This window comes from Bacillus rossius, chromosome 13 (genome assembly GCF_032445375.1).
Source record: "Bacillus rossius redtenbacheri isolate Brsri chromosome 13, Brsri_v3, whole genome shotgun sequence".
NCBI lineage: Eukaryota > Metazoa > Arthropoda > Insecta > Phasmatodea > Bacillidae > Bacillus > Bacillus rossius.
Window position 1 is genome coordinate 15,898,931 of NC_086340.1, and position 24,763 is coordinate 15,923,693.

General features: G+C 40.4%; 1 protein-coding gene across 4 annotated transcripts in view; it reads left to right on the forward strand.

The window, feature by feature from the left end:
• The window catches only part of LOC134538271 (titin-like), a 453,345-nt gene that overhangs the window by 139,840 nt on the left and 288,742 nt on the right, over window positions 1-24,763 (forward strand). For all 4 annotated transcript variants that reach the window (XM_063379437.1, XM_063379439.1, XM_063379438.1 and 1 more), the window contains one exon: window positions 24,318-24,481. In XM_063379437.1, coding sequence (XP_063235507.1) covers window positions 24,318-24,481 — 164 coding nt within the window. The remainder of the gene's footprint in view (window positions 1-24,317; window positions 24,482-24,763) is intronic.

Sequence of the window (24,763 nt, forward strand, 5' to 3'; positions counted from 1 at the left end):
ATCTACAAATTTACATTTGATATAACGTTTACTAGAGGTTAGGTTAGGTTAGGTTAGGTTAGGTAAGATATTCTGTCGACACTCGCTACCAGCGCTACCTAGCATGAAACTGAGGAACTAGGTGCATGTATCGATACATTACTTGTCTGGCAGCGATTTTGGGATATGTTTCCAGAGGGGAGTAACTTTCAGGATTTTAAAGCAGAAAATATTATGCATTTTAAATAATCGGAAAGGGAACTTTTCTAGTTTATTTTCTGCTGTGTCATTGTACAGAAAATCCTGAAAGGTACCCTTTCCGAGGGGCTAGGCTACCTTTCCAGTGCATATTTGCATTAAAACCGAAACATTTTAAGAAATCGGAAAAGGTATACCTTTACATTTTCTACCCAGCTACACTACCGCCACTAAAAGTATGAAAGGTACCCTTTCCAAGGGGTTACAATTCAGTCCCTCCCCCCCCCCCCCAACATTTCTATCCCACTGGGCTGTTGTAGAGTCATGAGAACCGCGGTAAAAAAAAAAAAAAACACTTATGAATGCGTTAGAAGTGAAACTTCATAGAATGGTTGTAGTGCACGCAGATGTGGGAGATCGGCACAACACCGCCAGCAGTGCTGATAAAGTCTTAAGGGCTCAGGACACAGCCAACTGTCTGGTCAGCTGAGCGAGGTAAAAGGGCTGAGGCGGTGACTATGATGAGTTGGTGGCCCTAGCCGCTGGTCATTGCCGAAGCTGTAATACCTTCCCGATCGAACAAGAGGGAGTTATCCCTAGCAGTTATGTTTAAATTATGCTCCGGAATGTAATAAATCGAAATTGAATTTTTCCCGCTCTACCCTGATAGGTAGAGACCGAAAAAATTCGCGAGTTCAATGACCTGTATGATATACTCCATGATCCTCTATGCACGCGGGAAAATTACATTTGCTCATTGGCTACTGACTCGTGACACCTGTTAACTGGTACGCTAATGATTCGATACTTCTTTTGTTTAAGGTTCTTAATTGGCCAAGTGTCATTCAGATAAACTGTGGCCCAATCACTGAAGCAAAATAATGTCAAAAGTATTTGGACTCTATCCTATCGCGAAATGAATCCGCGAATTTTACAAGTCTCTAATGATGGAACACTTGAAACAATACTCCGCTTTTATTGGTCGCACGGGGTAACATAAACGGAAGAGCCGGGTGATTTCCGTACGGATCAGCCCGTATCCGGATGCGTGCCGTTGCGAGTTAACGTCTCCGATTCAGCGTCGTTGTTGAACGGGTCTTAGCCAGCGAAAAGTAGGCTTCCTCTTGCTTTACGTTAACTGCGAGTCGCCAACTTGACAGCAAAGACAGATTAATGGATGTAGCGGTAAACATTGTTTAATTGCCGCCGCCCTGTGGGTTGTTCACGGTCGGACTAACGAGCGGATGGTCTGCGAACCACAATGGGCCTTGAACGCGGGACAGAAACTGTGTCGGCAGAAGTGCTGCCAACTGTCGGGACCGAAATACCCCGCCGTCCCTGGCATTCTGGCGTAACTCGGCCCCTCCGCCGACGTAGCGCGCTGCGCTTGGTGTGTTCGTAACAGAGGCCGTGTTTATAAACGTGACGGTCACACCACGTAACTGCTACCCCGTTTTACCGATGCGTGTAAACCACCGGTCGCGCGGGCGCATCTGAGCTGTCCGCTGTCGGGAATGTCCACGTTATTTACAAATCATTAGAGACCTGCAAAATTCGCGGATTCAGTGACCTCCAGGATGGACTCTACCACACTCTACACACTCGGGCAAATGCCACCTGTTCATTGGCTGCTGACTTGTGAGTCGTCTCGACCGAGTGTCTGTGATTCGACACTTCTTTGAGCGAGGGGTCTCTAATTGGCCCTCATTACTCCAGATTAACAGTGAACCAATTGCAGAAGCAGCGCTAAGGTATAATTATTTGAATTGTATATAGCATATCACGAAATGAATCCGCGAATTTTGCAGGTCTCTTCAAATCATTAGGAGCATGCACTTTTCGCGAAAAGATTCCGAGACTAGGTTAAAGATAAAACATTGTAGCATTGTCTGTGTGGGTGAGTTTATTTCAGGTACAAGTCTAATGTCAGTACAACCAATCACAGTAATTCAATACGGAAGCAAACGCGTCCTGAGTGGTTCCGTCACATAAAAGCAACGACTTCTCTCGCAGACAGCCGCCAATCACAAGGAAGAAACCGCCGCTGCTGCTGGTGTACCTTGTTGCAGTCTAATAGGCGTTCAGATTTATTCGCGAAAAATGCCTGCCCCTACAAATCGTCCAGGGATCTTTGTAAATTTACCAACAGCTTCGTAGATTTGCGGGTCTTAATTTCTGTTTCAACGAAAATGATCCACAAGAATTGTCTTGGTATACAAGCAAAACTTTCAAAAACTGGTTAAGACTACTGCAACAAGACAATTATTTATCTAGCGTGTAGGGTTTAACATGTCTACAACTTAAAATAAAAAAAAAGAACTCGGAAGTCGAAACACGGCGTTGTTTCTACGAAGAATGAGTTATTTGAAATTACGAAGAACTTTTTTTTTCTTCAGGAGAATTCTTTAATTTAAGTCCAATTTACTGTAATTTCTAACAGTGTACCTAGGTAGAGGCAATACTTTATGGTGAATGATGATCAAATTAATGCAGAATTAATGCAGAAATTATATTTTATGTTATGTCTAGTGCATGGTTTTTATACGTAAACTGAAAATGTATAGAAAGTAAAAAAATAATAATTACTAAATAATTATCCACCAGTTAATCAAATCAGTCAACAGCTGATAAACACGAGTGGCTAAAGATTTTAATTGAAACATTGCGAAAAAAAATGTATGAGATGTTTGGTATTAAACTTCTCATTAATTGTTTATAATAATATTGTAAAGATAAGTCAGTGAATTTTTTTAAATTAAGCTGTGTATCTATGTTAGCACCAGATAGTATTTAAAACCATGTAATAAATTTCAAAATAATTTTTTACCCACAGCTAACTTTAGTAGTTTCAATAACACGGTTTCCTGTTTTGATGCATGCAATGATATATATGCAGTTATTTGAGTGAAAAAGGTCATTCTGGGGCTGTATTCTGGAAAATTTTAAAATTAAATCCTTTGAAGCAACATTTTTAAGTCAACCTAGAATTTAGATTTCGAGCATGGTTATTCTAATTTGGCTTGAGAATTTTTTAATATATACTTTTCTGGTGCATTATATTTGAGTTAATTTTTAAAAATCCTCATGAAAAAATCTTTGTGAAAAAAAAAGTCATTACACGGGCAATAAAATCATTGAGAGGTTTTTTTTTCTTGGTATGAAATCAAGAAAACCTAATTGGAATCAAAAGGTATTGTACTAGCACTTAAATTTACATGCTGGTTACAATTTGATCGTTCCTTCTCCCATTAATTTCCATTTTTTTTTACAGAAAACTAGACAAACCAGGAAAATGAAAATAAAAAGGGGCGCTAATCTTTCGCGAAAAGATTCTGAGACAAGCTAAAAGTTAAAAAAAAAAAAAAAATCTGTAGCATCGTCTGTGTTTCGTGACTGGGCGAGTTTCTTTCAGGTACATGTCTACTGTTACAAGACCAATCACAGTAATTCAGTGCGGAAGCAGTTGCGTCCTGAGTGGTTCCTTCGAATAAGGCAACGACTTCTCTCGCAGGCGGCCGCCAATCACAAGGAAGAAACCGCTGGTACGGGTATACCTTGTTGCAGTCCAAACGCGTTCAGAATTTTTTTTTTTCGTGAAAAATTAAATCTTGTGTCTCGCTATAGGGGCAGGAACCTTGCAGGTTTTCGCAAACTTTCCGGCGTAAGTTCAAATCACAAAATCTGTCAAGTACACGGCAAAACAAAATTTCCGCTGTTAAACACAGATTATTTAAAAAAAAACAAGTTGGTGAAACGTTAAAGAGGAGATCTAGGAGCCGAAAGATGCCGTATTTATTTCCACCCGTTTCTGTGCAATAACAATCATTGTTTACCGTTTAATATTGAAAATTCGCGTTCTTTAGGTCATCTATCGTAACATATTGCCAATTGACCGTATTATTTAAGTTTTAGGCCGGTATTCCGGTTTTCGCTACACAAAAATAAGGGTTTAGGTGTATATTCCGAGTGCACGATAGAACACGACCAGTCTCTTATTTTCAGGGAACTGACTTTGGGTGTCCTATCCGTTGATGATCTGTTGCCCGAATTCAGCGCATGCGCAGAGCTTACTTTTCCGTCGATTTCATTTGCGCTGGAAAATTGACACAACAGATTCATATTTGCAAATGAAGGTCAACAACTTGAATTATATTAAACAGATAATACCGGCCAAAACGCGGCAAACCAAGCCACGGTTCGCTACTTTATCACTGAAAAATCCTGAAACCTTCGGCCTCGTCAAAATATGACTCTATGCCCCCCCATGCATATTATCTTTGCCTCTTGGACTCCGCAGCATTGCTAGGAGGAACAGGTTAGCAAAAAGCAATGGAAATGTTACACTGTAAGCGCGTGAAAACAGAACTCATACAGCGTCACAAAGTCAGTGATGAGCGTATTAATATGATGAATTGCACTGGACGAACCTAACCTTGCCTAACACTTAACTTCGGTGAACTTCGGAACTGTTCAGGTTGTGTGTGGTTGTGGCTTCCGTCCCTGTGAACTGAGTGTTATCCCGGTATTTGGGCTAGTGACTTGAAGCTAGGTGGAAGTGGGATCGAAGTAACTTCAACTAGTTAAATGGGAACCAATGGTGTACCATTCCAGTATGATACAACAGCAGTTGTGAAAATGTTGTTATATTAGAAAATAAATGAAAGTAGGAAAAAATATATATTTTATTCATTAAACAAAAATGATAATATATTAAGGTAGAAATAGATATAACAAATGTGCAGGCCACACCCATTAATCGTTATAGTTTTTACAAACATGAGTATAAAACAGATGCTTGAAAAGAAAGCATCATGAACAGTTTGCGCAATGAAAATGCGCCTGACGTAACACGTATATAAGTACTGCGCATAAGGAAAGTTCTCTTAATTAATGTACATTTAAAAGATCTTAGCAGGCAGACAAAAGTCATATAAAAGTCTCACGCTATCAAACGTTATCAAACAATTAAGTATAAATATTAAGGCTTTAAATTATGCATTAAGTTTACTTGCAACATAAGCTTTCATGGCAAATTTAAATGGGAATCGCGAACCCCAGCTAAAAGACATTAAAACAAAAAAATATTACGACAGGGAGGAAGCCCAATGCGCAAAACAAATAATCAAGCAAACACTCATGTAAATTAAGGTCGGTGATAAATGGAACATCCAACAAAATTAGGTACAAGACCCATCTAGACCACTCAATCAAGAGCAGAAGGCTCGTAAGAAAGAAGTTAAACTTGAGCAAACAGACCATTAATGCACGCGGAAATTACAAGGCAGAGATCCATAGTGGATTTAAAGCGAAGCTTCTAACATAACTAATCAACCATGAGCATAAGAAGCGCGGCCTCCTCCCAGCGGACTGCCTACGAGCGAGAGTGACTGAAGACAGTGCCGGCCTAAGCAAACTCGCGGCCTTATATACAGGCGAACTGTCTTTCGAGAACAATAGAGAAAAGCGGCGGAGGGGAAGGTTCGAGAAACGAGGAGAAGGGAAGACGGGAAGCCTCGGGAAGGGAGGGGAAGTGCGGAGGGGAAGGCTGGGGCAAGGTGGAGAGGGGGAAAGGATGGAGGGGAAGGGAGCGCTCTGCTAGCCCGGGAGGCGGCAACTGCTGCAGACTGTGTCTAACGACCTAAGGTTTGCGATAAGCCTGATATGTACGATACTCAGTGGGTTACCAAATTTGTATTGAAAGAGAGTTGATATTCGGGGCTGAACCGTTGTGTTGGCAGACAGGTGGTAAACACAGTAAATTTACCTACATTTAAAACAAACCAAAAAAAATGCACCATCAATCAGACGAATAAACGAACAAACTCATTAGAAAGTAAATTAAAGTGTCTCCCTTCCAGAAGTGGGGAGAGGAAATAAAGCACAAAGTAGTGTGTCAGAGAACTGTAAGACTCTTTGCATGTTTTAATCAATATGTTTTTTACAACTGAGAACCTTCATTGTGAACATCATTGCTTGTTTTTATAGTTCAAATGAATTACTGAATACTTAATGGATTATTGAGTGCGAAGTTTCACTTCAAATCTGCGTGTAACCCATTGGAGACACATGGGATCTTGACTTCTCCCTTACAGTATTTAAAAGAAGAAGAATAACAAGTGAAGACAGAATAAGAAAATCACAGCAACTTTGCTCCAAAGTTTGCAGAGAGATTATTTTAGAAGGATTATTGTAATTTTTAGCAGGCTACAATAATGTACATACATTTTCTCCCCATTATATACTGACATGCGTTTACAAGTAGTCTGTATTTAATGCCGGTTTAAACACGAGTCTTTCAAACAAACTTGACGTGTGTTTCGTATGTTTAATCACATTAATTCATTTTTATTTATGAATTTTTTTTTTAAAAATCAGCAACCATATTTTTAAAGAAGAAATTTTAGAAAACTATTAAATAAAAACCAAAATATGAAATGTACAGTTTTCTTTTATCAAGCAAAATTAATACTTAAAATTCAATGTGTAGACATTGGAGTTTTAAATCTACTATTCCCTGAGACTGTAGTGTTACAGACCATTTTCATATTCAAATTCAATTTTAAAGAAAAATTGCTCCTCCACAAAACCCTTGCTAGGGCAGTGGTGGAAAGAAAACTTATTATTAGAGACAGGAAAAAAATCGCTGATTCATTTCGGGAAACGCTAGAATCCAAACACATTCACCTTCTTACTGCTTTCCTGGAGGATTTCGAGCCAATGGAAAACCTCCGAACAAAACAAGTATCGACTCGCAGGCACACCAGTTGAAAGGTATCACGAGTCAGAAGCCAATGAGCAGATGGCATTTGGCCGAGTGTGCAGAAATGTGTGTGGTCCAGCTTGGAGGTAATTTAAACAGGTTTTTTTCCAGTTCGTAGTTATCATAGACGGTGACACTCCATTTCACAGAATAAGGGATATCAGGACAGATTTCGACAATGGCCCATAGCTAGAGACCGGAAAAATTCGCGAATTCATTTCGCGATAGGCTAAAATACAAATCTGCTATTGGCTCACAACTCACCTGGATGACTCTGGGCCAATGAGAAACACCCAACCAATGTTTTATCGAATCACAGGCTGCTACGCTGGAACGTCTCACAAGACAGCAGCAATGAGTGGGTGGCATTTGACCGAGTGTACGTAGAACTATGGAGTTCATCCTACAGGTCATTGAACCCGCGAATTTTTCCGGTCCCTACCCATAGCGAGAAACAATCCCAGCATTTGCCTGGAGTGGTCTCGCGACAATGGAAATCAGGATGGGCGCACCTTGGTTTGATGCCCGGTTTCCCTGGAACGCGATCCGTTATTGAATTCGCTAATAACGACACTACGGAGTTGGGTGTTTGCTGAAGCATGTGCGAGTAGTTTTTTTCGGCCTGATTCACCTGGACATGCGCATATGTAGGGACTGGGAAAAAAAATTTCGCGGGTTCATTGACCTCCAGGATGTACTCCACAGACAGACCCCTGCATGCTCAGGCAAACGTCACCTGTTCATTGGCTGGTGACCTATCAGTAGGGACTGGAAAAATTCGCGGTTTCAATGGCCACTAGGATATACTCCACGATTCTCTATGTACTCGGGCAACTATCACCTGGTCATTGGCTACCGACTCGGGACACCTGTTTGCTGCGATTCTTATCATTCGATACTTCTTTTGTTGAGTGTTTGCCATTGGCTCAGAGTCCTTCAGGTAAATTGCGGTCCAATCACTGACGCAGCATTAAGCTAAACGAGTTTGGATTCCAGCCTGTCTCGAAAGGAATCCGCGAATTTTTCCGGTCTCTACCTATCAGACCTCTTCACCGGTTAGTCTCGACATTTCTCTGGTCGAGAGTTTCTCATTGGCCCACACTACTCTGCCAAAACTGTGAATCAACAGAAGAATGAGAACAACAATGATGTATTATTTAAATTTTAGCCTACCACGAAATGATTTCGCGAATTTTTCCGGTCTCTACACACATGGGCGAAGATCCCAAGGGCCCCTCACTGAGGGGTGCCTGCCTGCACTTGCAAAAGCGTGACTGTGAAAAGGGTTTGATGCCAAAACTATGTCTTATGGAAAACTTTCTGTACATTTTGAATTTTTCTGCTTATTGCAAACGCTCGGTATAGGATCTTGAAAGCATTCAAGGGCCTTGCATTACACCTTTGTCTTCATTTCTCCGCTATATAATGTATTTGTTGTCGCTCTAAATTAAAGTTGTTGCCCTACGCACGACGAGAAGACTGCGCGCCAGTCCAGAGGCGACACCGCGCTAGAAGCACCAGCGAGCGTCGCGCTTATCATCCCGCCTCGCTTACACAGATTCACCCCTTAAGGGTCATTACCACAACGCCGAACGTACAATAACGCCGAATACCATAACGCCGAATGCCAAATTGACCGCAATACCGACAGCTAGAAAACTGCTGTGTACTACAACGCCGAAATACAGTAACGCCGAAAAATGTTGCTGCGAGGAGGGGGGGGGGGGGGGCACAGGAGCAAAATGAAAAACATCTGAATGAATTTGTGTGCTAACCTTACCTAACCTAACCTTCGTGGCAGTCCTGCAATGACATTTTTCGGGGTTAATGTATTTCGGCGTTGTGGTAATTCGGCTTTGTGGTACACAGCAGTTTTCTATCTGTCGGCGTTGTAGTCAATTTGGCATTTCGGCGTTATGGTTTTCGGCGTTATTGTACGTTCGGCGTAGTGGTGTTTCGGCGTTGTGGTATTTCGGCTTTGTGGTGCGTCCCCCCCCCCCCCTCCCTTTAATATCTAAATCGGACAAGGCCATGGTGAGGGGAAGCCACTATAGAAGCAGGGGACCAATGATAGTTCTCCCGCTCGGCTCGTTACAAGTTAACCGTTGCGGCAGGGACAGCGGGGTGGTTGGCAGCACTGGCCCGCGGGGTGTCGCAAGCGGCGGCGTTGCCAAGAGCCCTGGGTTGGCTTGGGCGGCGTTGCCAAACGGGCGTTACGTCACTACTACCGCCCCGACTTAGTGAATCACACGGCCCGGCCCCGTGCGTCCTGTTTGCAACACGGGCGTAGCGTAGGCCCGTTCTGCAACCGCGCGGAAACGGAGACGGATCACGTAAACGGAGACAAGATCTCACGGAACAGTTCACTGTCCGAGTCTGCTGCTTCCGCAATGCATGGAAACTAAACAAATGGCAACCGATGAGTAGAAACCTGCAAAATTCGCGGTTTCGATGGCCTTCAGGATAGACTGCACATACCCCTGTACACTCGGGCAAATAACGCAAGTTTATTGGCTGCCGACTTGTAAGTCGTCTCAGCTGGTTTGTCTGTGATTCGATCCTTCTTTGGTTGAGTGTTTATAACTGGTTGAGATTCGTCCAGATGAACAGTAAGCCAATAGCAAAATTATCTAAGAGGTATATGTGTTTGAATTCTAGCCTATCACCGAATGAATATGCGAATTTTGCAGGTCTCTACCGATGAAATTCCATTTCATGGTTACGAAGTATTAATTAAATAAAAAATAATTATATTATGCTTTGAGATCATAGCACGGGAAGGATTTACATACATATTAAAAATAAACATTAAAGTAATTACAGAACACTAGATATACTTTTAATTGAATTTCTTTAAACGTATTTATAACATAAACAAACATGGCTACCACCACAGCCAAGTACTCGGCTTCTAACGGTCGCGCGGAAGAGCTCAGCATTGCCCAGCTAATCCTTACGGGTCCGTCACCGTCTGCGTGCTGTTGTAGAAACTCTTGTTCCGTAGAGATCCGTCTCCGCTTACGTGGCACTGCAGAACGGGCCTTACTGTAGCTGGGTGAATCTCTAACCTCCGTGTATCACAGCGGAAGGTCATATAATCCGGCACGTATCGAGCCGCTAACGTCCTGATCTTCTTCTTTTTTTTTTTTTCTCGGGTGGATCTCGGCTGTTGGATTTCGCCGCCAGATCGCATCACCGCGCTGTCGGCGTTTATGGTCCTTTCAAGAGTTTACCGTTACGGTCTTGTTTACATTTCAGTGCAGCATTTCCCTGTTTTACAGCAGGTTACATCCCATGGGTACATGTCTAGATGGGCTAATGTTAAAATAATATTTTTTTTTTTACAATTCTAGCATGAAATTAACTAAAACTAGAAACCGGAAATAATCGCGGGTTCAATGACCTTTAGGATAAACTCCAATATCCTTTACACACTCGGGCAAATGCCAACTGTTCATTGGCTGCTGACTTGTGAGTCGTCACGACTGGGTGGCCTGTGATTCGACACTTCTATGAGTGAGGGTCTCTAACTGGCCCTCAGTCCTCCAGATTAACAGTGGACCAATGGCAGAAGCAGCACTAAGGTATAATTATTTGAGTTTTAGCATAGCAAGTAATGAACCCGCGAATTTGTCAGGTCTCTAACTAAAACCAATACCAAAGAAAATAAATGTTTGCGTGGAGTCCACGTGCGACAGAAGTGAAACCTCTTGCTTATTAGATATAGAGACAAATCATTTACATTTCCAATAACACTATTTACATAAAAATGAATGGTACTTTTACAGTTAGATGCAATAATTATTTTTTCTTACAGGAATAAATAAATTGTACATTCTTTAAATAAAATAAAATAAATATGGTAGTGTCAATCGTTAGCCGTTACGAAAACGGTGGAGTAAACAAACAAAATCAGCGTTACGAGAATTCCGTTGAATCACTGCTGCGTCATTTCCACCTCTCCCCTGCCGTCTCCCCTTCCGACCGTTATTACTAGCATACAGCATGCTCCGCTACGTACCTACATATCTCCCCATCCTTTTGCCGTCTTCCCATTCGACCGCTAGTGCGTGCGTTGGAGTGGCGTCGCCGCTGAAGCACTCTCCTGCTCTGCCGGTTCCCCCACCACGTACCTGACTATTCTCCTCGTGGGATCGGAATTTTTTGTAACGCTTGAAAATTGTAGCCCCCTCAGCAAAGAAGTACCTATCACTTAAATAAAACATTAAAATAATGCTTCAGAATTTTGTAATATAGCTTCGTTTACATTAAATATTAGTCCTATCAACAAAATATTAAATAAAATAGAATTTCTGGATTAAAGGGGGACCCAACAGTAGACCGAAAGTCTTTTGACCGAAAGGCCCTAGACCGAAAACTAAAAATGTTCATTTCGCTGAGAATATTTCTTATTTATTTCACTGGGAAGATGTCATCTCTGGCAACAAGCAGTTGACCGAAAATCACTAGACCGAAAATCGTTTCTTCGAAATTTCGGTCAAATGACTTTCGGTGTGGTGCCTGCTACCAGGTTAAAGACGTCTCACTGTAGTGGGTGCAGGTAGGCGTGTGAGCTGAAAGGGAAGGAAGGAAGGAAGGAAGGGGGGTGTATATTTAGCTTGAGGCGCGGGCGTCGGGGCGCCAGTACTATGAGGACCCCGGTGCTGTGCGCGACGCGCGCGGAGTGCGAGCCCTTGCAGGACCTGCGCAGGTCCTGGGCGTCCCGCCAGGACTCCCTGGCCTCCGAGTTCCTGCGCTACCTCACCGACTGCCAAGGTGACGACGGCGCTGGGTCCCCGCACCCTCCGGAACCCTTCTGGCACGGAACAAGGAGGGGAAATACACAAGCACGACTCTTACAGTGGAAAACTGAAACCATGTTTCACGCAACATGCGTCGCTAGGGGTCGTCCATTAATCACGTGATGTTTTTTTAGCAAAATTTTAACCCCCCTGCCCCCCTAGTGATTTTTGTGGTTAGGCTTTAGTCTACCACCCCCCCTCCCCCCAATATCACATGTATTTTTTTGATACAAAATATTTTTAAAAATTTCAGAATATTATCTTTAAATATAGGTATAATCTAATTTAATTCTGGAAAATTAAGCACAGTGATAAAAATGTCCAGACACACATTAAGGTTGCAGGTTTATTCACACTGGCATAAAAATAATAAAGGAAAGGCTTACATGTGAAAAAAACATATAACTTAATAATTACGCATGTATTCGGCGCCAAAATCACAGTCTTACTGGCGACTGGCAAGCCGAGCCGGGTGGTTCATGTTGCGGCGGGCGGGGATATTGTTGCCTGGCTATGGCGAGTCAAGGTCACGCGTCGCTTTTCGGTTTAGAAGAAATCGCGCGAAAAAATTAATACATGTGATATCTCTCTACACCCCCCCCCCCCCCCCTTTCGAGCCTCACGTGATTAATGGACGATCCCCTATCTGTTTGGCGGGCCAATAACTACCAGCAAATAAAAAATCGGAATAGAGGTTCTCATACACAGTTTTATTTTTTTTCGTTTTTTTTTAATGGGGGATTTCCCCCTCCCCCCCAAGGGGTCCGCCCCGCCAAAAATTCACTCATTTTATTGACAATGAGAGGTACAAAAATATATACACACGGAGGAGAAAATTTGAATACGTTAAACAAGAGAAAGATATTTACGATAATTGATACATAGCATGGCACTGGGGCCGCTTCCAACTTTCAAGTCCTTGGGGGCCGATATTTCGTGTGAGGTGAAGTGTCTATTTACATTTGGTGGTGAGGATGGTGATTATGTGGGTTGTATTAAGTTATCTGCTTGGCGGCGCGAAACTAATGTAATCGATGCGAAAATACGTAATGCTGTTTTTGTAATAAACCGTCATGTAATGAATAAAAGGAGTAGGAGGTGCAAAAACTCAATTGTGTTACACACCACAAAATTAGTGACTACCTAAATAGAGTGAATTTTCACTGGTTTGTTTGCCTATACATTACTTCTCCTAATAAATTAATGTAGTTATGTCAGCAAAATATTATGAAAACTACTATCTAGCGGACGGGCCCTTAACTACTTCAAAAAGGTCTCAGCCTCGGTAATTAGAGTTTCTCCCCCATGACTTCTGGTGCCACTCCTGACCATCCCCTGTCGGAGTGGCGACCTCCCGTGGCAGCAGGACGAAGAGTGGTCGACTGTGCTGCTAACAGTCCTGTCAACGACGGCGAAAGAAAGCTTGCTCCGTGTGATGGTCAGGGACCGGGAAAAATGTTCAGTGACCTTCTGGGTTGGACCCCAAAATCCTCCCGCATACTCGGGCAAAAGCCGCCCATGCCACAGATTCCACGCCTCGACTTGGTAAAAGAACGTCACTAAACAGACATTCTTGGACAACAAAACAATGACGAACGCAGCAGGCTTCCTACGGACCCCCCCCCCCCCCAATTACCCCCCCCCCCCCCCCGTTTTATTGTCCGTGCAAAATATTATGACAAAATGTTTTTGTGATGGCCACACAACTTTTTTTTTTATCTTCGAAGTGAAAACTTCTGTAGGAAGGTTTGGAAAGGGAGTAAATTCATGTAAGTCGTCATCGACTTGGTCACGTGACGTGTTAATTTTTTTTTATATTTCTAGTACAAAACTATAGTAATTATATTTTTAAAGATACAAGTTTTTAATTTTACCTTTATTTTCCAAGGAAATTTTAAAGTTATTGTGTAGTACATATTGCGAGTATTGGATTTTTTTTTAGTAGGTAGTTAAGTTGAGGTTATGATTTTTTTCTTTTGTTTATTTATTTACGATGCGAATTTCTTAAAATGTCAGGTTATTTATTTATTAGAGATAATGTTGATTATTTGTAGATTTAAGTTAATAATTTTTTATTCTTTCAATGAAAAAACCTCATTTATTCTAGTTTTAAAGTTATTATTGGTAGGGGCAAAACTTATGGGTTCGCGTCACCTACATGCTAGTGATATAATACCAAAATCATTTTCTTGCGTACATTTGACGTAGAAATGATTTCATATTACACATTTAAAAACAAAATTTTAAGTTTTCCCTTCTGTCGACAGTCTCCATGACTGACTTTTTTTTTTGTTCCCCGGTGTAGACAAAACTTTTTCTGATCTTAGATACGACTTTGCACTGTCAATTGATGTATGAGTTGGAGTTCGAATTTAACGTCGAAAACGAGGTCGTGACAGATTAAAGCCCGAATTATAGTAGCACGTTGCCTCCAAATGTTCGTCATCCGACAGTTAATCTCATGACCTGCGGCCAAACATATGGCCCAAAAAATTTCCATCCGTTCGTCCATCCGTAAAAATATTTGGTGAAATCATACTGTTGACGGACGGATGAAATGATAACATCCAATATTGTCTGCAAGTGTTTTGCGTGTCATGATTTATTATTTTAGAAGGTTTTTTTTTTTTTTGGAGTTTGTTTGAATCTTTAAATGCCTACATAAGCATTTAAATTTTGTTTGAACACATTTTAAAGGTTGTGTTTTGAAACAAAAAATCTTTCGATTCACATAAGTGTAATTAATTACGCACGGTAACTCTGAAAATGTTGAAATAAATACCAGAGTGCAAAATATCGATTTCAACGAGCTATAACTGCATAGCTCACATTATTGTCAAACTAATCAGGTTATTCAAGAGAAATTTTCCCAGAAATTTTAGTTTTGTCAACAGTTGGCAACATGTGTACGGGAAAACATTATGACGGACGTACAGAGACGCGAAGCCTAAGATGTACATCAAGTTCTGTCCCTGCCCGAACACGCCCGAATATTTACATTCGGCCAACCTCGGGTTTATTTATATATATATTTATTTATATTTCTCTGTTTATTTTAATGTAGCTGTACTAACCTAACTAACCGTCCATAGTGTTCTAAAGTGTTTTAATGTAGCTAACCTAACCGACCACTATTAATATTTGAATTCATTTTTCCTGCGCAAAAATAAAACAAATCCCGAAGTTGGCCGAAGGTGAATTGTTCGGGTGTAATCGAAAATGGCAGAACTTTAAAGTGCATCTTAGGTCTCCCTACGGAGACGCACGGACGGAAGACGGACGAACGCAACGGGCTATTTTAAATTACAGCAGTACTCTTGAAACAAGCTCTGCGCAGGGAATAATGTGAAGGGATCGGTTATTCCCTACAGTTAAGCAAACCATCCAAGCACTTAAATGCACAAAAAATGTTTAAAAAATTAAACTTTGCTGGCTAATATATATTATTTTTTTTTTTTTTATGTTTGGATATTCAGAAATGTTTACAAGTTTAACTGTGTTAATACGTGAATACGAAACAATGACCTGCAAAAGGGGGCAAGCGCCATTGACGCGAAGCGACGACAGGTGAGATCTCGCGCGATGCGAGGTTCCCCTACGCAGGCCAAGCGGGATTCTTCCGCGCCTCAGAAATAGTTCTTGGCCCCCACGAGAATAAACCGCAAATGAGTCACGCCCCACGCATTCCAACGGCGTCTCACCTCGCGATTTTTACGCCAGCGGGCGACGAAGAAGCGTAGTGGGAGGGGGATTTAAAAAGCCCACCTCATTGGCTGAGGTGTTGCCAATTGGTTGAATGTATATGTATGTGTGTGTGTGTGTGTGTGTGTGTGTGTGTATATATATATATATATATATATATATATATATATATAAATGTTCGAGTATCTTTAAGGCTCTTCATATTTATTATTATTATTTTTATATTCGGAATTTTCCCATGACAAACAGTGCAAAACTGCTTTGGTGTCAAAGAAAACTGCATTAAATCAAAATTTCCCATCGCATGACTCATTTAAAGAACGTAAATATAAGTAGCCTTCCCTCCAAAAAAAATTGGGGCTAGGGTGGGAGTCGCCCTTAATACAACACACCCCCCCCCCCTTTTCCCCTTATCGTATGGAGCCACGCTTGCCAACTATCAGTTGATTCTTAACCCTAAAAGATGCCTGCTATAATGCGTAGAGAAACGTCGGCTCCAAAGATTAGGTAAATACCCAAATGAAGCATAAGGTCCGTTTAAGGGAGCCTAATGGGCCGTTTGTTTACAAATGTATCAGGTGTACTTTTATGTGAGGTTAAAACGATGGAGATTTTGTGGAACTGATTATTTCAACTGTATATCAATATTATGAAGGTTCATTTCAGACTTTATATACCTATATATACATATACATATTACCCGGCGATATTTTGATCCTTTTTTTTTTTTCGATCAGCTTAACTTCAGTCTAGAACAGCTGATACAATTATAAACAAACAAACGTCTGCCATATTGGTATGTAAAAATCCTAAAAAAACAAACGTGGAAATAAATGGCTTTCCATCTGGATCCTTTCCTAATATCTGGTAGGCTCACCCGCAAAAAAACCAAGATGTTTGAACAGATTTAAAAATAAAATAGTGTTATGCAGTTTTTCCATTTAGGTTTCGCCTCATAATCTCTCTCGGTAAGTGAGCAGTGGCGGATCCAGAGGTTCACCTCGGAGGGGGCACTCTAGGATTTCAGAGTAGCCAGAGGGAAAATTTCTTAAAATTACTAAATTTTGTTTTTAATTTACTCACACTACACATAACATCCAAACACCAGATTTTATGATTCTACAAGAAAAATCAATATTTTATTGGTTTCAGAAACAATCATTTTTGTCGGCAATATTAATGTAGCAGACAATTGGTTTTTTCGGAAGGGGGGGGCACTTGCCCCTGGTGCCCCCCCCCCCCCCCCTTGGATCCGCCACTGTAAGTGAGTGGATATTAAAGTCAATCTGCGCAGCCAAGGGAAACTATAACCGGTAATGGAAGGCGCGATAAAGGTGGGACATCAACTCTTCTTCCAAGCCAAACAAGGGGGCAGGCTTGAGGATCGTAAAAACCTGAGGAACGGGTCCCGTGAACGGGTTGAAATGACGACCGGTCGCGCGGCGGGGAACGATAAAAAGCTCGACTCGAACGCACATTATCGTGTCGAATAGGGACTCGTCGGTTCTAGAAACCCGGACACGTTCTTCGGCGCGTAGTCTAGACGTCCCGTCGAAAGAAACCCGTCCGCGGGGAAAAGTTGAATAAAGTAGTTCCGGCTCGCGCCTGCTGAGGGCATCCCACACCCCGGTCTCTCGAGCGAGGACGACTCCGTGGTTTCATTCTTTTGAAAAAAGCTTCTTTTTTTTTATATTTTTCATGCGACATTACTGCTTTACACTATATGTATAGATTAAAAAAAACAATAAGTAGGGGCATGCATATTTCGCGAAAAGATTCCGAGACCAGCTGAAAGTCAAAACAATGTAGCACCGTCTGTGTTTCGTGATTGGGTGGGTTTCTTTGAGGTACATGTCGATTGTTACAACACCAATCACATGAAGTCAGTTTGGAATCAAACGCGTCCAGAGTGGCTCAGTAAAACAAGGCGACGACTTCTCTCGCAGACGGCCGCCAATCACAAGGAAGAAACCGCTGGTGCGGGTACACCTTGTTGCAGTTTAGTAGACGTTCAGGTTTTTTCGCGAAAAATGCCTGCCCCTACCAATAAGTAGAGACCGGAAAAATCCGCGAATTCATTTCGCGACAGGCTAAAATACAGATAGTTATACCTCAGTGCTGCCTCTGATGTTGGCTCACAACTCACCTGGGTGACTCTGGGCCAAAGAGAAACACCCGACCAAAGCTTTATCGAATCACAGGCTGCCACGCTGGGACGTCTCACAAGACAGCACCCAATGAGTGGGTGGCGTTTGACCGAGTGTACGTAGAACTATGGAGTTCATCCTGCAGGTCGTCATTGAACCCGCGAATTTTTTCGGTCCCGTCCAATAAGGGGCAAAAAAATGTAGGAAAAAAAACACGCACACATAAAGCAAGCCAAGATCAGACAATAACAGAAGTCGAATGCATTTGCAGCACAGAGAATTCCGAGGAATGAAATGAAAGTCAGAAAAAAAAGTTATCACAGAACAGATGAACACAATGGACTGACAAGAAAAAAAGTTCTTTAAATACAGAAAAAAAAAAACTTTTGACAATTTTCGTCAGCCAACTGTGCCATTGTTTTTTTTTTATTAATGATTCCTTCCGCGGAATTAACAGTGCTTCTGTGTGTGTGTGTGTCTCTTCATCTTTCTGGTCCGTACTTGAGATTCCCTGTGTCGTACAGTACCCGGCGTTGCCCGGGCTGGACACATGGAGCTTTATTGTCTGCGAGTTAAAGCAAACTGGATAGTGCTATATGACAGTGTGTTGGACATAGAGAAATGTCACACAATTACTGTTTGTATGTCTATGACCTATGATTTTTTGTTTACCCATGGCTATCGATTATTAATTATTAATTATTAAGACCATTATTCGTAATAAAAACTATCCTATCTCTCAAGTTGGAAAAAAAATTACACATGAATGCCAATTTTCATCGAAATCGGTTGACTTGGTGAAGAGTTCACTGGAAACAAACATCAGGACACTGGATTTATATATATTAAGATGATGAAGCGGCTCTGATAAAAACCGAAAAAGGCTTGAAAAATACTAAACTCCGGCTTTGTACCTTATTTCGGACAAGGAATTTCATTAAAATACTGTCAATCTTGTTAAAATTCAATAAACAGTTAATACTATAAAGTTTTCAAATTTTCTCTGCGAACTTAGATCCGCGCCATCCACCACAGATGGCAGCACCGTGTTTACAGATTTCCGTTCCATACGACTTCCTTTCCGTTCACGAAATTACTCCCACCAAATGCCTTATCCCCGATATTTGAGATATTACACGTCAAAATAAAAGTTAAAAATCAATATTCCCTCCTTTCGAGAATAAATAAGAGTACGGTTTTGTTCCTGTAATATGGTGAACTCTAGTGTGCGGGCAAAACGTCTTTCGAGCTTTCAATGTGGGGTTGAAGAACGTGAAAATAGGCGAAGGAAACGCGTGTCAGAAGGGCGTGGCCAAAGAGGCTAAAAAAATATCATTGGGCTTGGCATTTTAGGTAGATTTCGAAGAAAGACTACCAATTATAGCAGTTACCATTGTGTGACTTCTGGAAAAAAAAATTGGTTGTATATATTTTTCCTTTCTTATCCATACATCACAAAACCATCTTCAACTCAAAAGTTTATATATATAACATTTTTATTGACACGATAGCTTTCGTAAATTTGCACCAATCACGTTCAAACTGATACATAAAATCTAGCAATGGAAAACCTCAATCGATTTCGTTATTGGGCAAAATCCGACCAAAGGTTTAGAAATGGTGATTTTTAAAAAAACAGTAAATTCGTTTTAACTCCCATAATATAACTAATATAGCTTCTTTTGAACGTATTATAGCTCGTCGAAGTAATATAAAAAGCTTTTGATCTAATACGTTTTTGATACAACCACAGCTGCAAGGGGTGGAAAAACGAGGGTTGGAGAAAAAAAAATCAAAACATGTATGGGAGCGTTCAAGTATTACGTAACGCAATTTTTTGATATTTTTGACCCCCCTCCCCCTCATGTAACGCGCCATAACGTTTTTCTGTACCCCCCTCCCCCCTAGTAAAACGTTACGTAACCCCAAGTGACCATTTTTACCTAAAAGTCACAATTATGTGGCGTAACGTACCGGAATAAGTCACTAAAATACCTTTGTTATTGTTTTAATCGCGTTAATGTTATTTATTAACATTTGAAATGTCTTGTTTTTAAAAGCAAGAGCTTTCTAATGTTTTTTTTGTCCTAATAAATTTTTACTACTCAATCATACATTTAGCAATCATGCATTTAATTACGTCGTTTTCCTGACTTGGCTCTGTCCTTACACACTTTTTGCTTCATCCGCCACTGTTCTTCTCATGCATTCTCCTATTTTAGCGTTTTACTAATAAAGCTATTAAAATTAATATCTAATATTTCTAATAATTATTTTTACCTTGGCAATGCAATTACAAACATAAAACTAACTGCAATAAAATATATTTGTCAAAATATAATCGTATTTAAGAATACGATCGAACGAAAACGAAAAACATTTAAAATAAAATTAGCCATAATTAAAATAAGTAGATTGTAAAAAAAAAAAACAATTCAATTTGAGTTTTACTGCTCCTCTGTCCATGGGTTTGCCAGCCACTCAGATTCTTTCATTACTGGCATCCGGAGAGCAGACGAAGAGGGATCCGGAATTGTTAACCCGCTTGCATCAACTTCGTCTTCGTCGAGCCAATCGGCATCCTCAGACGATGTTTCACAGCGACGCACAATGCAGAGAAGCTCATTTGCCCTTCTTGCAGCAAGTCGCTGTGGCCGTACTCGACTTTCACGAAGGTCTTGGGCAGTCTTGCTATGCATGTAACGATTGTGCATTTGCACACTCTTGTGGGATGTAAAAAAAAAAACACAGGTTGAACATACTCGGTTCTTTAGGTCGGATTGTACTGATGGGCAAAAGAAATCGTAAGGCATCTGCTTAAACCCTTCTAGAGGAGGCGACAGATCAACAGACAACCTCACAAGAAGTGGCGAAAACTTGCATGATCCTCTATCTATCTGACTAGGTACCACGAACTTGTTTGCGGTTTGAAGGATTGGGCAGGGTGGGGTCAGGAAAGTTTCTGGAAAGACAGATTTTAATGCACTCCTCAAGCGGGAACAGCAGGATTCATCCGCGCATTTAATAACGTGCAAGAAATATTGCGATTCACGGACGTGAGCGCTATACCACGCCATATTAGGGTCTGCTGGATCCTGCAAGCTATCTTCAGGGTTTCTATATTCCGCCGAAACATCGTAGTTGTCAATTTTCATACAGTCGGTCGAGTGCTTGGAGCACATAAACGAAAAGGGTTGCCATCTTGGGAGAACAAAATACGAACATTTAAATCGGGAATCCTCCATAAAAAATAAACGAAAAGGGTTGCCAACTTGGGAGATTTTAATTCACTAGTTTTTTTTATTAACCTTTCAGACCAATCGTCTTTCGTACCACAACATTACTGTTGTGATGAGAGAAAATCTCACACATAGAAAACAGTGTATTTTGAATATCAATACCTATATAATTTCTAATATGGCGATTGGAGTCTACGTTGACAACCGAAGTATAACGAAGCCATCCGAATAGCGGTATTTTTTGTTTTAACTACTTTACTGGAGTGACGAGAAAAACTATCACAGCTGTTGATAAATATATATATAAATATAAATATATATATATTGCTTTACGTTTGGAGTTAAAAAAAAACAATATTCACTATTCCTGTAAAGCAAGCAGTAGCAATTTTGTGAAAGTAAAAAAAAAATTTAAGCTATCATGCCATTTGAAATTTTGAGAAAAAAAAGTTTTAAAAAATGCGTGAAACAATCTGTCACTACACGACCGTTCTGAAGGGTTAAAAAAAAAAAAAAAACAATGTGACGTAACGCGTAGGTCAAACCCCCCTCCCTTCGCTGTAACGCATCGTAACGTTTTACAAGACCCCCCTCCCCCCAAATTCGTTACGTAATACTTGAACGCTCCCCATACGCTAAATAAATACCAGAGAAAAAAATGGTTTTGGATGCAGTTTAATTATCTTTGAAGATACTTAGTTGTTTGCTATCATATTTTACTATTTGAAGCTCACAGAGGGCCCATTAAATAGCATTGGAGAAAGCTAATTGATAATTACTTGAAACCTTAAAATCCTATTCTTGGTCCCATGCCTTTATTTCGGGTTAATTATTACAACTGTGTTATTTCTCTAGCTTTAATTTTTTTTTTTTACTTACTCGTATTCACGACCTTCCAGGAACCTGTTTGGAGATTCTTAGTGCTGTGCCAAAAACTAAAAATATTTTCAACTGAGAGTTTATTGTATGTGAATTTGTTTCTGCCTTTTTTTATTGCTTTAGTTCTCAATAGAAATAATTTTAACATCCTTCATTCTATGATTTTTTTATTTCAAAGAATATAAATCATAATAAACCTCATTAATGGATTGATTTTTTTGTCATATTGCAAGTAGCAGAAATACCATCAGATATTTTAAGACCAACTCGACGTTTGTTTGCTCTATTATCGTTGTAAACTGCATCTAAACTGCATCTAAACTGCAGTCGTTTAAATGCATGTTCTGTATTCAGTGCAGGTAACTGCTCCGCAAACATATTTCATGCCGGCTACTTCCATCGTAATTCCAAGCTGTATAGAACTTGATCTGACGGAATAAAATCACGATGGTAATGGAACGAAATCGTTAACTGGCTTCATGAATTTTCTAGCACTCAACCAACAGGTTCTGTTCAAGTCCGTAGCGTGAGAAGTCTGCAAGGGATTAGCCGAATGGCGCAGCTACTGACAGCAGCCGTACGAGTATTTAGATATGTAGAGCAACATATCATTTTTACAACCTTACCGGTAATACCAACGGGTTCCTTTGAGTTTCGTCCAAATGCACAAGACAAATATGACATCGTGTGTCGTGGTCCTAACAAACACAGTAAGAAGAAATAATAATGTAAATATGAATTACATTAACATGCCAGTAACTAGACCTCCTCGGTCATATTGGTTTGTGAACTCGATTGCATATAGCAAAAGATTTGTGTTTTATTAAAGTAATGTAATTAAATTAACTATTTGTAACTTAATTGAAGTTTTATATTGCCTAACAAAAATTTTAAAAAATAAAAGCAAGATGACACAAATTAATTACAAACCGACTAAAAAACACTGAAAATGTATTTCAACAAATACTAATACAAAACCATGAATACCAATTACTATTGCTAACTAAACTTAAGTCCAGTCAGCAAATAACACAGATAGTTTAAGACTTTTGACTCAGCCTTGCAGCAAAATAAATCCTCATAGTTTCAATGGGAGTCTCGTTCAGTTTGAAACTGCAGATTTATGGGAAGGGGAAATGGTGCAGGATGCCAACATCCCTACCTCTTAACTACCATAAAAAGAAGAAAAAATAAGCAATATTTCCTCTAAAGTTCTAACTATAGGAATATAATAGGAGTGAAACTCATATTGATGATGAAAATAAATTTCTTCACAGCATATATCCTATAAAAAATTACCAATCTACCTTTTGTTAGACTAATTTGTAATGCTCACGGCTTAATGTTACTCCATTACAAAGTTAGCAAATTGCGAATGTCGTACATAGTACGTAAATATTCACTTTTTTTTATGGTTTTATAATGCTCGACAAAATCTGTTTAAAAAATGTTCTAATTAAGATTTGGTTTTTAAATGGTCACAAACACCCCAAACTCATCTTTAAAATTGTCCCTGAGAACCACCTCCCTTAAAAACCACTACCATTCTAAAAACCTCCACCCCTTAAAATTACTACCTCCCCATTAGAATTTCCCCCGAAAGAACCATACCCTTAACAACCTTTTCCCAAAAAACATTCCGCTCTGAAAATCATCCCCCAGTAATTTTTTTCTGTAAGGACTTCTCAAAATTATGATTCTCCTCGTTAAGTTCAGACCATCCTAATCTTTAAGAACCTCCTCCTCTTTAAAGAACCTACCCCTCGTTAACAACATATAAATGATTAAAGATCTCATTTTCCTCATTTTCCTCCAAGTGGGTTCTTCTCATTAAAAAAATTATTTCTTCTTGAAGACCTCCTCCTCCTCGAGAAACTACTTGTCATTTAGAACCTCCTCATCATCAAGAACCTACATGTCATTTAGAATCTCATCCTCTTTAAGAACCTACTCCCCACCTCCTTCCAGTTAGGAACATCCATCCTCTTTTAAGATCCTCCTTCTAGTTTAGGACTTCCTCCCCGCTGAGAACTTAATTCCTCGAGGAAACTACAACGTATTTAACTACAACTAGAAAATTACCTTTTTCTTAAATATTTGGTTCCGATATCCAGGTACAGGGGCTTACAAAAATTAATCGAGTTTGGGATCATTTTCCCAACATAAATCAAGTTCGATTTTTTTTTACAATTTTCAATGTTTAATTGAATTTAAAACAACCTAATTTTGACTGGAAAAAAAACCGAATTATTTAGGTAAAATTATGGTCGTACATATGCTATCCATTCAATTTATAATAAAAAAAAACTCAATGCAAAAAAAAAAACTTTTTTATTGACTCTGACTTGGTCCGACAATTCAGACATTAAGAAATATGTAAAAATCTGTGTACGTAAAGCAAATTGTGTGCATATGTTTCCAAAAAAAAAACTTGCAGTTTAAAGACTCTAAACATAATATGTGTATAGTGTAAATTTGTACCATGAAGGACTGAATATCATGTGGGTGAGTGGATTTTAGTGTCCGAGTGTGGAAGGGAACGCCTTTTTGACACTCGAGATGTTGATATCAGTGTTTGAACCAACTGACTGTGGCGGGTATTGTTGGGCAGATGTGCCGGCGGCGGTGTCTGAGGAGCCGGCGGTCGTGGACAGCGGCCGCAACTGGATCACCCTGGCGTGGCCCAAGAGCGAGCCACGTGGGGGAGTGCCCGTGTTGGCCTATCGCGTGGAGGCCTGGCAACTGGGCGAGGAGGGCGGAGCCCGCTGGACCGAGGTGCGCCAGAAGTCCCCCGTCACCAAAACTACCATTACGGTCTTTTCAACCACTCCTGCAACTGGAGAAGATCGATTTGAAAACAAGTCCATGGACCAATTTTGCCATTTCCCGGGTCTCGCTGGATGTCTCGCAGTCTCTTATTCTGCCGGATGACGGGTGACAGGATGGCAGTTCTTCCCGAAAACATTATTTGTCGTGTCTACCTGTGCGCTTTCGTCGTTGTTGTGTGGTTAGCCTATGCGTCGCTGTGTCCTTGTTGTGTTTTGTCCAGAGATTACG